Below are 13,358 nucleotides of genomic sequence, written 5' to 3' on the forward strand. Positions count from 1 at the left end.
GCGTAAATTAATTTTCTGCCCACTGTAACCCAGTGGGGATGCAAATTTTAACTAAAAAATGCAGCAAAGCTAAAGCAGCACATCCCTAAAAGGTGCCTGGACAGTGAGGGGGAAGAAAAAAGCAAAGGGGTATGTAAATGTACCCCTAAACCCTCATTGTTCCATAACTGAATGGGGCTGTGATTGAGACGCGATAAGAAATCAGGAAGTATTCCGGGAGAAGATGAGTGATTAGGTGCATATTGTTGCCGCATGAAACCGCCATTAACAGACCGGCCAAGAACAATGAAGACTCCATGCCAAACTGCTTCTACCATTTATTACACGTAATTACATTCTTAAATAAAAACGATTCACCGAACAGTTCCTTGCATAGAGATATTACAATACCAATTTAAAAAAGGAATTATGAAACAAACCAGTAACAAAAATAAATCTTTCTCATTTTTATCCATAATAAAGAACATTATCGTACCCATACATCATAATATACAAATGATAAATTTGAAACACTTTGTACAGCGAAAGAAAAGGAGAAAGACAACGGATGGAAAAGGTGGGGAAGGGAAGCGAGGGGAAGAGGAAGGGGGAGTCGGACAGTTGAAAGGGATCATATCTGAGAAAATGGAGGTGGTGGAGGGGCGGGGGAAGCGGGGGCGAGGTGGGTTTTTTTTTTTTTGCGACGGTGAGGGAATGCTGGTAGAAAAAGGGGGTGCGTTTGATATGAAATTCAGACCTGGTGGAAACAGAGGTGGTGTCACACATAGTAATGCATGCCCCCCCCCCCCTCCCCCCCTCCCCAACCCTCTCACTCTCTCTGCTGAGAGCGAAGCTGCAGTCTGGATCTCTAGACTCTCACAAGATGGCATGAAAAATGGTGAAAAACACACAAGGAGAACGGAGTGCGAGTGTGTATTCGGGAGTACCTTCAAGTGTTTGTGTGAACTGAGTATGTGTGTGTGTATGAATGTGTGTGTGTGTGTTTTTTGCATGAATGTTTGTGTTTGGGGAGTGTGTGCATGCATGTACAGTAGCGTGTGTATGTGTTTGCATGTCTGTAGTGTGTGTAAAATATGTAGCATGTATGCAGGAATGTGTATATTTGTGCTAAAAACAGCTACTATACAGACTTTGTGATCAGTGTTTCATCACCCGGGGGTCATCGTGAGAAGTGTAGTGTACAAGCGGACAGAAAAAACATCAGATATGCAAGTGGTTTTTCCAAAAAATTCAGAGTGCAAATACAAACAGACGAAGAACACACAGGCACAGCAGAATTGACAATCATTCATTAAGATGACACAGAAGTGAACCGCATCCTCGGAGACTACATGAAACAACCTTTCCAGCAAACACATTCACATTTGATATCCCAGTTTTCCAGCTCCCGGCAAGAGAAGAAGTGTGTGTTGATGTCAAGTCCGGATTTTCAAACTGCCTGTCATTTGATTTATTCACATGTCTTGGCTTCTTAAAGTCTCAATGAACGTGAGAAGCAACAACACATTCTGTGTTTTCAGTCCAAGACCCTCAGCTGTTTGTGATTGGTACAGAACATGAACAAAAAAAACTGCACATTCCCACACATTCGCAAGCATTCGGTTGAACAGGAGAGTGCCCCGTTTAAATACTGACGCACACAAGTAGAGCTGCCATTGATGATACAAATTTAACCCATGGGTTAAACTGCTGTCCTTCATTTTATCTTCCACCTGGAGAGTCTGACTTAGCAGGAAAACCAAAGCCTGCTTTTGACATTCTTGTCTGAACTTGATATTTCAAATAAAACCAAATCTGATTTCTTCACCAGTATGTTCACCAGAATGCTCGCCAATAGACTGACTTTAAGTCAAGCCAACAAGCAAGACTGACTGCTAGCATTGACAGTATTGATAGCATTGGTACCATTGATCGTCTTTTGGCTGCAACCTGGATCATACGACGTTTTCATGAAAGAAAAAAGTTGTTCAAACTTGCACCAATTGGTTTCTATTATGGTCCTGTCTTTGCAAGTGAAGGCCTGTCCCTCGATGTTGAACATAAAAGGGACCATTGCTTGTTTGCAAGTTAAGCGGGAAAGAGTTGATATTTATGCAGGGGGTGATACAGATTCTACTTCCAGAGCTGCAGACAGATCATGACTAGATATGATTGAGCTGGGCTGCATTCATACCCGAAATTGAAATGCGCCTCTGGTACACAGAGAGAAATCAATTCTGTGTCTCCCTTGCCAAAAAAGCGGACTGCTGTGTGCCTCACTTTGCCTCAAAGTATTAAAAAGTCTTGTTAAATAAAGAATAAACACCCCAAGACAGTTGTTCCCAAAAGACTTCTCAAGAATCCTGACAATCTACTTTTGTCCGAGCTGCCTTATTTGGATTTGTGTGCGCATGGGTTGAGTCATCCAAAAGCCTTTTCTGATGGTGTACTGAAAACAACACAAACTCGACTAGTTTATGCTTCTTTGTTCTATCGGAAAAGAGTTGGCTCATTAAGGACAAGGTTAATTCCAGTTTTGCCAGGAGTGTATGAATGTGTATCGTGTGTGTGGGTTTCACTCCACAGCAGTTTCATGAGCTGATGGGGCAGTTATCACTGCTGACTGAGCAGATCTGTTCCTCCCTGTACCCATTTCAGCCACCCACTGGAAATCTGCACTCATGACCTCGAGCTGGTCCAGAACGACCGGTAAAATGTCAAAAGCTACAAGCTGTGACTTGCTAGTTATTCCAAGTCCAACAATTCATTTCTAATGTGAAAAGAGACCACTGAATGAACACAAATGGTGTCTGGTATGATCTAATCAACCTCTCTCAAGTGTTTTCATTGGCCTGGCAACATGTACAGACTAACAACAGATACATTCACATTGATTTGCTCAAAGAAGAGCCATCCAATTGATTGAATTTGTCAAATAATTCTTCCTTCAAGTCCTTCTGTGTCCAGCAGGGCAGAAATCTGCATTCAGACATGCATGATGGTCAGGAAGTCAGCAGGAATGTTCTTGGGTGTGCATAGGGCCCGATTAGGAGAGGTTTTGAATGCTGCTTTTCTCTGTGATTAAGTCTGAGAGATGTGAAATTTGAAGAGATCTGCATGGTTGGTGTGAACAGGGCAAAGCCCTCCTCAACCCAGTGGCTAGTTTGGTGCCAATCACTCTCAAAGGCCAAAGAGATCATTTCAGGCATCCACAGTAGACACTTGTGTTTTTTTTTTTGGCTGCATCTATTCCCAATGTGTTCTTCAAAATGGTCCTCTCAATTGTCTGTTTTGAACAAATAGGAGAATCTTTTCTTAGAAACGATATAGCCTTTATCATACATAGTGATCTTGGTTGCGTTCGGTGTGCTATCGCAGTCAGCTAGCTGCTTCAACTTGTGCATGTGGCTGTCCACACTTATATGGCATGTGAAAGCCAACGTTTGATGAGTCCCGAATTGTCAATGGGGCATTTTTACAAAAAGTTTGCAAAGAGTCAATTGTGCAACAGTTCTTGACGTCAAATCATACGAGCAAAGATCCTGGAGAGGAGGAAACAATCCTCGGAGCCATCTAGCATCTCTCGGTTTCAGCTGACATTCTAGGAGATGAACAGTCCGTCCCAGAGTAGATTAGTTAGCCTCATCCAGCGCTAACCCCTGGATGACGTTCATAAAGCAAGCCAGTCCTCTGGATGACCTCCATCAGTCTTTAGAGTACATCAGTGCAACGCATTCCCATCTTGGAGCATTGGGCAAATCCAATCTAACGCTCCGCTCAAACAAGTGCTCCAATGCAATCGAACCAGGAGGTTTTATAAATGGATCCAGTTGACAGATTTGACAGAGGTCAGATGAAAAAATGTCAAATTATTATCTGTCCATTGTTAGATAATAAACCCTTTGACAAATTGGAAAGGCCGCGGCACCTTTGAGGCCATCTCTCTTGCTTGCTTGCTCTTCCTGGTAGATGATGCTGTTCGGCTGCTGTTTGAGACGATCTCTCCTCGTCAACTCAAGATTCTACGCACAGCAAATCTTGAATATACAAACAGCTGCGATGCTGAAGGTGCACTGAAATTGCGGTAGAACTTGTCCAGTTGGGCGTTGGTGAGCTTGCTGGTACTTTGAGTGCTGCTGCGTGAACAGGGCTGACATTTGAAAAGTGTTCTACCAAGGGACGCTTACAAAGGCTGCGATGACAACTACAACAAAGAGCTGCCAACTACAGGCACGTGGTCCACCATTCAGTGCGTGACATCCCCTCTGAGATGCATACGAAGGGTGGGATGGAGCATCTGGAACGTCCAGGCCAAAACGACAGACGTTCGCAAGGTGGTGACGTGTCACTGCCGAATCATGGACCAACTGGCCATGCACAGATTGACCGAGCCATTTTGGACCAGTCTGTTTGTGTTTGTAGTCAGCGTCCCTGTGTGGTGCCTCTTTCCCAAGTCCTGTTGTTTTTTAAAATCCATCACCTATAGTCACTCTCTCTTAGATCCATGGTGTAATTTTACTGCAGATGATGCTCCCTCTTCCTTCCACTCCGCCTCCATCCCCTTCCCCTCTCTCTTCCACTCCCGCTGACCTCTCTCAAATCCCTCAGATGTGCCTCTTCATGTGTAGCGCCAAGTGATCCGACCGCGAGAAACACCTGCAACCAAAGACAGAGAGAGAAAACAGAGAGCAGCTTGTTAGCTTGTTGCCAATGCGGGGGGAAAGAAGAAGTTTGTTTTGCCGATTGAGCTAAATGTTGCTGTTAGCTAGTGAGTGCTGAGCCACTAATGCACACGCAATTAGTATATGTGTAACTAATTCATAATCAGCATTTTCAGCAGCACTCCTAATGACTTCAGCTGCGCCATGAATAACTAGAGAGCCCGCAGATGGATCTGTTGAAACAGTGCGGAGGGGGGCGGGAGGGGGAGGCGGAATAAAAAAGCAGCACACTGAAACATGTGCTGGAAAACGATAGCTAAATTAGATGAATCGAAGCCTCTCATCTGAAATCAGGCTTGCAGAACTGCTGGGGCATAGCTGCAAGAGTGGAACATGAAATCACCCTGGAAGTACACTGGCCTTTTTCTTTTCTTCTTCCAGCGAGGGTGTTAAAAGAGGTTGATTATTTCAACTTGATTGCCAAAAATTGACATAATGTATGATTTCAGCTGCTTACATAAAGACGCAGCCTTTCCAAGGAGACCTACTTTTTCATCACGACTACTGGATCAACAGTGATTCTACTGGGTGTTGCTGAACTAATACTACAGCGACATTCCCCAAGAGGAGTGCTTTCTTTTAGGTAATTGGGAGCTGCGTGTTCTGGTGATTAGTGTGTTGGGAAATATTTGAGTAGGATACTTGTTTTTCTAGTTTACCAAAGGGGCTCAATTTAATACACTTTGGCAGGAAAACAAAACGGTACAAATTGCTGCCAAATTGCTGCAATTTCTGAACGTTCCTCAACGTTTTTTTGATACCAGGCCAGGAAATATGTTGGACCTGATGGTAAGTTGAGCTCAACAAGTGCAGAAAAATATCAGTGGGTCCATGAAGTGTTGCTGATTCGCCAAAATGTAAAGACATAACAGGCCAAAAATGTTTGTTGTAGTGAAATGTGGCCCTCAAAAAACAGCTTTGAACTTGCATGTAATTGCAGAATAAGCCTTACATTTCCATTTTTTCTATGAACAATGCCTCTTGATACAATTTAAAATGGACACAAATAAGGGACCATTCAAATCAATGAGAAAAAAAAAAATGCCATTCTTTAACCAGCAACACCAACAATTTATCAGAATCAGAAATTCTTTATTATTCCCCAGGGTGAACATTGCTCGTTATGGTTGCTGGTTCACACAATATAGGGAATGTATAAAAGAGAAAAAACCAAGAAGTACAAGAAAGCGTGTTGAAGAAATTAAGCTGAGTACCAAGCTCATGACATTAACCAATGACCAATTGTACAACCTGAGAGTTAAAAAAACGGGGACTGAAGAAAATGTATACACAGGGGGCGGATATATGGCTCAGTGGTAGAGTCGGTCATCTTTCAGCCGGAAGGTCAGGGGTTCGATCCCCCGCTCCTGCAGCCACATGTCCGATTTTTACAATGAGTTATTCGACTCATATTTTAAAAAACAATACCCTCCGGTAATCAAAAAGGGCGTTTGAATATGACTTCCCTTTTCACTTCTGCAACTGTTGATTTTTTGTGACACCAGTTTCAAATTGGCTCTTTCCACTGAGACAGAGGCAACTGTCTAAGATGTCAACATGAATCAGTGTTTGGCCAAGAGGGGGAGTAGCACTGTGATGAGCCACCAGTCATCTGTCTTACTGTCACACCTGCATGTGTATCTTTGTGTGTGTGTGTGCGCATCGCTGCTTTAACGTGCACGCCAACAAACACACGGTGACATCACATGAATGGACTCAGGAGACGAGCATAGTGTGTGTGTGTGTGTCACTGTGGGAGAGTGTGTGTGTGTGCGCTCGGAGAGACAGATGGTAAAGTATGAGTCACGACTCGGGGGCACAACACCAGCTGGCACACCGTGGGTCTGTCCCCCCCCCCCCCCCCCCAACCACCACCACCCTCAATCTTCCAGCCCGTCTTCTCTGTCTCCCCTGTTTCCCCTCTCCCTTCATCTCAGCAGGGTGGATGTTTTTGTGTGTGTGTGTGCGATGGGCTGGAGGGGTTGGGCCCCTTGTGACACATGACAGAGGTGGGCCCGAATTAGGGATGTGCCTGCAGGGGAAGAGGCGGGGGGGGCTGGTATTTTGGGGATGGGGGGGATACTGTATTTACTGTCTGTCCAGCTGAGACCTGATTAAGTTGACACTGTCTTGCCCTCTGCTCCCTCACACACACACACACACACACACTCATAGACATACACACACGCATGAGTGACCAAGACGCACACTCTTTCATACACATTAAGCAAAAGTACCCCAGGCGACGGGGGATTTCTTTTAGTTCTTTCATAATGAACACATCCATGATTAAAAAAAACTTAAAGGTGCAGTGAAAAGAGTCTTAGAATATAAAATAAAACGTATCTTCTTTCAGAACTATAGATTTTGCAGTTTAATACTTAGAAAACTCCCTCATCCAGATTCTCACCCGGGACCCCTTGCCTTAAACACCGTGGAAGCTCCTGCAGACAATATTGCTCCGAGATCCCCGAGGTGTCAGCGAGGGGCCCGATCACAGATCACAGGGTGTAATTAAAACAGGAGTAAAGATTTTTGTGTCGGAGTCGAGCTCGATCTTTTTGCAGCTAGTAATGGCCACTGTGTGTTTGATGATTTTGTCAGCGGGGCCACGTTTAGGCAGCACAGCAAATTAACTTTTTTTTTTTTTTTTTTTTTTTTGCTGTGGTTCATAATTAAACAGGAGCCGGGGCGACTAATTAAGAAGCAGAGTGGTGGGCAGATGACGTCACATCCAGTCTTCAAAGTGACACCTCTGTGTACAATTAAGGGGGACATTTTCTTGTTTGTTGGACGGTAAACAAGAAAGGGCAGACTATCTGAAAACGCTTGAATAACAACACTGCTGGGGTCGGAAAAAGAGCCCGAATCATCACCCAATCGAGTGACACATGACGTCTCTGATCACAAGGATCAGACCAGGACTCACCAGGTTTACAGGAAAGTCCCTCCAATCAGTGTTATGGGTATTACAGAGTTTAAGGATCATTTTTGAAATGACACAATAAACACTACAATACTGAACCCGTACTTCAAATGGTGAAAAACTACCAAAAAGTCCAAGAAGTGAAAACATGTACATATTTTTCTAAAATTTAGGAATAACTTCAGAAATAACTATTTCATGTGTGTTCAAACTCCCTATTTGTATGTTGAATGTTTGTGATTTTTAGCCAAATTTGATTTGGTTCACATGTTTTGTCATTTTTTTAAATTCCACTATAGAATTTCAGTCCTTTTTTCAGTTATAATAATTTACCGACCTCCATAAAACTTTAGCCAGGGTGGCACCGATTCTAGGGATATGATGCGTCTGAAGTTACGCAAAGAAATGACATCACAAGAAGCCAAAATACCAGCCGGAACACTTTTGTGGTAAGGGTTAAAAAGCAGTGCTTCAGATTAATATTCAATACCAGTGAAGTGTGATGGTGCTAATGGCTCCTACAGTCATTTAACACCTCTGTCCCAGAGTGGAAACAGCCTCCAAATCAAGGCCATGCAACACCATGTGAGAGGGAGGCACTATTAATATGCAGCGCAGGGTTTAATGTGGGTATAAAGCTTTGGATTCCCATTGAAACTCAGAGCAGGTTTGGTCTTGCATGTGTTGCAGAGGAGCGCACATTAGTAATCCTGCCAGCACACTTTTAAACTGGGTCAGTACCAAACAGGATCGGGTGTGTTACCAGCATCTTGTAGCGCTGTTTTACTAAACCAAACTGTGTACAAAACACAATGGAGGGAACACAGGGCCTGCTGTGCTCGTGGAAGTACTTCAAATAACCCCTCGGAAAAGTGGAAGAAAAAACATATAAGGGAGAGGGGAAAGGAGGCTGAGATGTGTTTTGACAGACCTGTCACAGTGGTTGCACTTAAAAGGCTTGGCGCCGGTGTGTTTGCGGTAGTGCCTCGTCAGCTCGTCGCTCCGGGCGAATCGCCACTCGCAGCCCTCCCACGAGCACTTGTACGGCTTCTCACCTGGGGGAGGGAAGAAAAAACATGCATAAGCACCTGTTTTCATCGCTCATCCTGCAATCACACGCTTGTTTGGACGCAGACAAACCGCTGTGGTGCCGACGTGGAACCAGGAATTACAAATATTTTGACTCTTGGAGCTGATATATTTAGCACAGTTTTGAGGTCTACCTGTGGAAAAGTTTGGGTTCTTTATTTTATTTTTTTTAAAGGGGCTGGAAAGAGAGAAAGGCTGTGATGGAGAAGCTCCCACTGGTCCCCCATCCTGCTGAACACGCAGAAGAGGAGTGGAGAAGTGGAGCGAGAGAAGAAGTGGAGAGGAGGAGGATTGAGGAAGGAGGGGGAGGAGGGATTAGAGGCAAGGTGGATGAGAGAAGAGGAGGTGAGATGAGACCAGGAGATGAGGGGGGAGGGGGGGGGGGAGTGGAGTAGGAGAGAAGTGTTGCAGAAGTGGATTAAGGCAGAAGAGGAGGAGGAGGAGGAAGGGGTTGGTGATAATTAGGCCAGTCACACGGCATAATGGCGAGGAAGCCACAATCTACCAGCTGCGTCCAGTTTTTTTTTTTTCCAAACATGTCACCTGCATCAGTCACATCCCATCTGGACCAACGCAGTCACACTGACCAGCTCTGCATGAGTGGTCTCGCCACCGAAAAATGGGCTTGATTTGTTGAATGTGATTATCAAAAAAAGGAGGCAAAAAAAAATCAATGGATGAACTGCTTTGTGAAGATTGAGGAGAGTTTTCAGGGTATCTGGTGTCTTTATCTGGAACCAGCTGGTGGAGAAAGTCGCCAATTGTGTGAAGATTTGGTCACAGAGAAAAATCAATAATGCTTACAGTACTTTGGTGTTCCAATTAAAGGTACATATCTGTCCTTTTCAGGGGGTTAAATGCCACTTCTATGACCTGGAAATTCACGGCAAAGATCTCCTGAAATGCACACACCGAGGCGAATGTGAAAATGATACACATCTCCCCAACGCGTGACCCTCAGACGCACTTTCTTATTAAATATGCTCGCTGAGCAGCCATGTTACAGTGCACTCCATTAACACGAGTCATGTATGGCTCTGACGGTGAGAAACAGAGGTGTGTGAGGTGACAGCCGCGGAGAGGTGATAAATGAACAAGTGAGAAAGGAATGACCTGCAGTCGTGGAAAATGCTCAAAAACAGCACTAATGAATACAAATTGATGACACTACTGTTACTGTGATTATTTCTGACAGTTTAACACGTTAACCACACAATTCTAGTGTCAAGTACATGCATCTACCTGTGTGTATGACAGGGATATGATGCAGGTGAAGTTTCATGCTTTTGGTTTTAAGCCCCAGGAATTAGTCATATCCCGTCCTACTCACCATGCATGTCCACCTTTTCCCCCCTACTTATCTGTCTTTATTAAATAAATAAAGTTTCCCATTTTAATGGGTTTATTTGACAACAGCACAAAGATCTGGTGATAAACAAACTCAACCATGATTTACTCACTGAATTTATGTAAGAGTTCCTTATATACGTGAAGTGATATGGGTTGTAAGATCCAGGAATTAGCCAAGCCACCCTTTCCCCTTAAACTTTATTATTTTTGTAGAAAATTAGACCATGACAAATTAAATGTTATTAATTAATTTCCCAATGAGTAAATAAAAGATTAAGTTTATGTGCTTTTGGTTTAGAGTCCCAGGAATTAGTCTTATCCATGCATGCATGCCCCCCTCATTGTGGATACTTTATACTGCCTTACTTTCTAGAAACACAGAGCAGCAGGTCTGGGCCATCCCGGTCTGGCCAATGAAATTCCCTGGAGGCAAGGATGCCTGAATGTGTTGCCTAGCAACCGGAGCGAGGGGGAGGAGTGTATGTATGTGTGTGTGTGTGTGTGAGAGAGAGAGGGGGTGGGGGGGGGGGGTGCGTTGAAACATGAGGAGGCAGTAGTCAGTGCAGCTGGCTGGATCTGGCAACGGCACGCTGCCATGCCACCGGCCAATTACCTAGCACGCTGGCGGAGTACGGAGGCAGTTGCCTAGCGACGGTAACCGTAGAGCGGTGCGGGGCAAGAGGAGGGAGGAAGGGAGGGAGGGGTGAGGGTAGTAGTGGTTGTGGTGGTAGTAGTGGTAATGCAGGAGGAGAGAGCAGCTCGGGGAGGGGAGGAGGGCAGTAAGAGACCGGAGCCTGAAGCAGTACAAAACCACTCAGCTACCGACTCCTCCAACGATATGCTGTCCCCCGTTGCCTAGCAACAAACCCCCCTCCCCCCCTTCCTCCCTCCCTCCCAACTTCCTTCTCCACTCTGCTCTCCCTTAAGATGCCCCTCATGCGAACAGGCAAGCAAAGCAGGTGCACGTTTGCCTTCTCGAGCATTCACACAGAAATCAGACGAGAAGGGGAACTTTCAAACATCACAGCGTTACAAACTGTCTGATTGATTGGCAGTTTGAAATGTCAATCATTATCCTAATCCCTGGGATTAGTGCGAACTCTGCTACATAATCTGATTATGCTCTGTTACTTTTGGATTACTTTGCCTGTTAAACACATAATGTAGATTATGAAGCTAAGTGGATTATTTCTGCTGATTTAAAAGAATCCTATCTGGACAGTGCTGTTGTTGAATACTGTTATTTTTCAGCATTATTTCATTAAGCCTCCATTAGCGTCACTCATTTAAGGCCAAAATGGTGCTTATTTCCTTTAAAAATGTTTTTTCAAATAAGCAAGCGCATATCTCTCAACTGTTATCTGATACCTCCATGTTTCCTGAGTCACTGTAATCCCATTACTTAAAATCTATGACTTCCGAATGCTCTCACAAACACCGGCGCACACACATCTGCACACACTCGCTCCAGCCACTCAGGTGCCAGTGTTGAAGTTAATTGCATTCCCTCCATTAGCTGGAGCTGAAGCAGGGCATCCGGGTCTCAGAGGTCATTAGAGAGGCTCTCAGAGAACGCTTTACGGCATCCGACCCGCAACCAGCGCTGCCGGCGCGGGGATGAGGGGAAAGAGAAAGGGAAAGAGAAACAGGTTAAGAGGAAAAGATGAAAGATGCAGGAGCTGATGGGGGACTGAAGTGTGTAAGAGAGACGTGTCAGGATGATGGAGAACTAGAGCTTTGTCTGATACAGACGTACAGCTTTTAAAAACCAAGAGAACATTTTTTGAGCATTATTAATCACTGCATAATCATTGACAGTAATTACTCTTATAATATCTAACTTTCTTAATTAATCAATGTCTTATTAAGATTTTTGTCTGAGAAAGTTGATTTTGACAGCTGCTGTCAACCATCACAGATTAATCTACCCAGCTGTTGCTAATTTACGCTAATGCTCTCAGTCAGCAATACAGCATAAAAATTGTTAGCTAATTGCTAACTCTGCTTGTGTGTGTACATTCAAATTACTATGACTTATAAAAGGCATATCTGCTTACATTTCTAAATACATTTGTATCCAGATTTACTTTAAATTACAAAATGATATGCAATTCATTCAATACATTAAGTGTGTAGATACGTTGACATCTCAAATGTGCCAAAACCAGGGGCTTTAAATTCAGCACCTTCAGCCATAAAGTGTCAATCAGTGTTGACAACATGTTTTCTTATTCTATGAAGACCTCAAGTCCAGGCCAGGATCGATAGAAAACAAGTGCAATATTGGTCCGGAAAATTGCAGTTACATATTTCCCCTCAATAAGTTGCTTAAAGAGAGAGTTGAGAAATAGCAGAGCAATAAAAGATTGTGAGGGAGAAGCATACAGAGACAGACGCGTTATGAAAGACTGATATGGAACGAGAGGGAGGGAAAGTGCAGGATAACAGACGGAGCGAGAGAGCGAGGCAGACGAGGAACAGAGGGAAGAGAAGGATAGAGAGAGAGAGAGAGAAGGCAGAATAACCCGACAGTCCTCGTGTTTTACCCGTTCTCTCACCCTGCCCAAAATCTAATTGTACCATTCCTTATCTTCCATAAGCCTATTCACAAAAAGCTCTACAGGGCACTGTCATTTCAACTCAGCCCGTCTAATTCCAGATTAAATCGTAGCCTTTTCTCCGTCGGTAATTTATGGAAATAACAACTAAGAAAAAGAGGATTTGAGTAATGACATCTTTAAACTTGTCAGGATAATGGCTCAGTGAATGGGGGAGCCTGTGGCACTGCTGTCTCTTTTCTGAAGAGGGTCGCTCTTACTGTACCTCCCCCGTTCCTGTCTTCTGTCTTCCTCTACTCTTTGTTTCACATCACTCTCTTCCTCCTCTCCTGCTTTTCTCTCCAGCTCTTGTCGTTTTTTTCTTTCTTTTGTTATCTTTTGTCCACACTTCCCCCTATTATCATTCTACCTTCCTGGTTTGAATAGCTAGACAGATGTTCTATGAGTAGATGCTTTCATCTATATCTTTCAAAGTATCTTATGTGACAATGATAAGCATAGGGGGGGGGGGCTCCTGAAGACTCTTAGCCCTTTAAGGTGTTAAATGCAACATTAAGTGACATTAAAGTGCTAAAATATCAATTTTTAACAGTTAATCGGATTCTCAAAGGAAGCATATAGTCCTTGATGATCGTAGATAGAACAGAAAAGAAAATTCACAGTAAATTGGACAAAATGTCAAATATAAGGATGCCATCTTTGGATCATGAAAATGACATTTTCTGACATTTGATA

The 13,358-nt window shown here is 43.8% G+C and overlaps 1 protein-coding gene across 1 annotated transcript in view; it reads right to left on the reverse strand.

Moving 5' to 3' along the window:
- Positions 1 to 304: 304 nt before the first annotated feature.
- The window catches only part of klf7a (Kruppel like factor 7a), a 38,612-nt gene continuing 25,558 nt past the window's right edge, over positions 305 to 13,358 (reverse strand). Inside the window, exons 3-4 of the mRNA XM_061032576.1 lie at positions 8,558 to 8,681; positions 305 to 4,635 (exon numbers count right to left, since the gene is read on the reverse strand). Of these exons, the coding sequence (XP_060888559.1) occupies positions 4,584 to 4,635; positions 8,558 to 8,681 (176 nt within the window). The 3' untranslated portion in view covers positions 305 to 4,583. The remainder of the gene's footprint in view (positions 4,636 to 8,557; positions 8,682 to 13,358) is intronic.

The sequence above is a fragment of the Labrus mixtus genome, chromosome 24 (assembly GCF_963584025.1).
Source record: "Labrus mixtus chromosome 24, fLabMix1.1, whole genome shotgun sequence".
Lineage (NCBI taxonomy): Eukaryota > Metazoa > Chordata > Actinopteri > Labriformes > Labridae > Labrus > Labrus mixtus.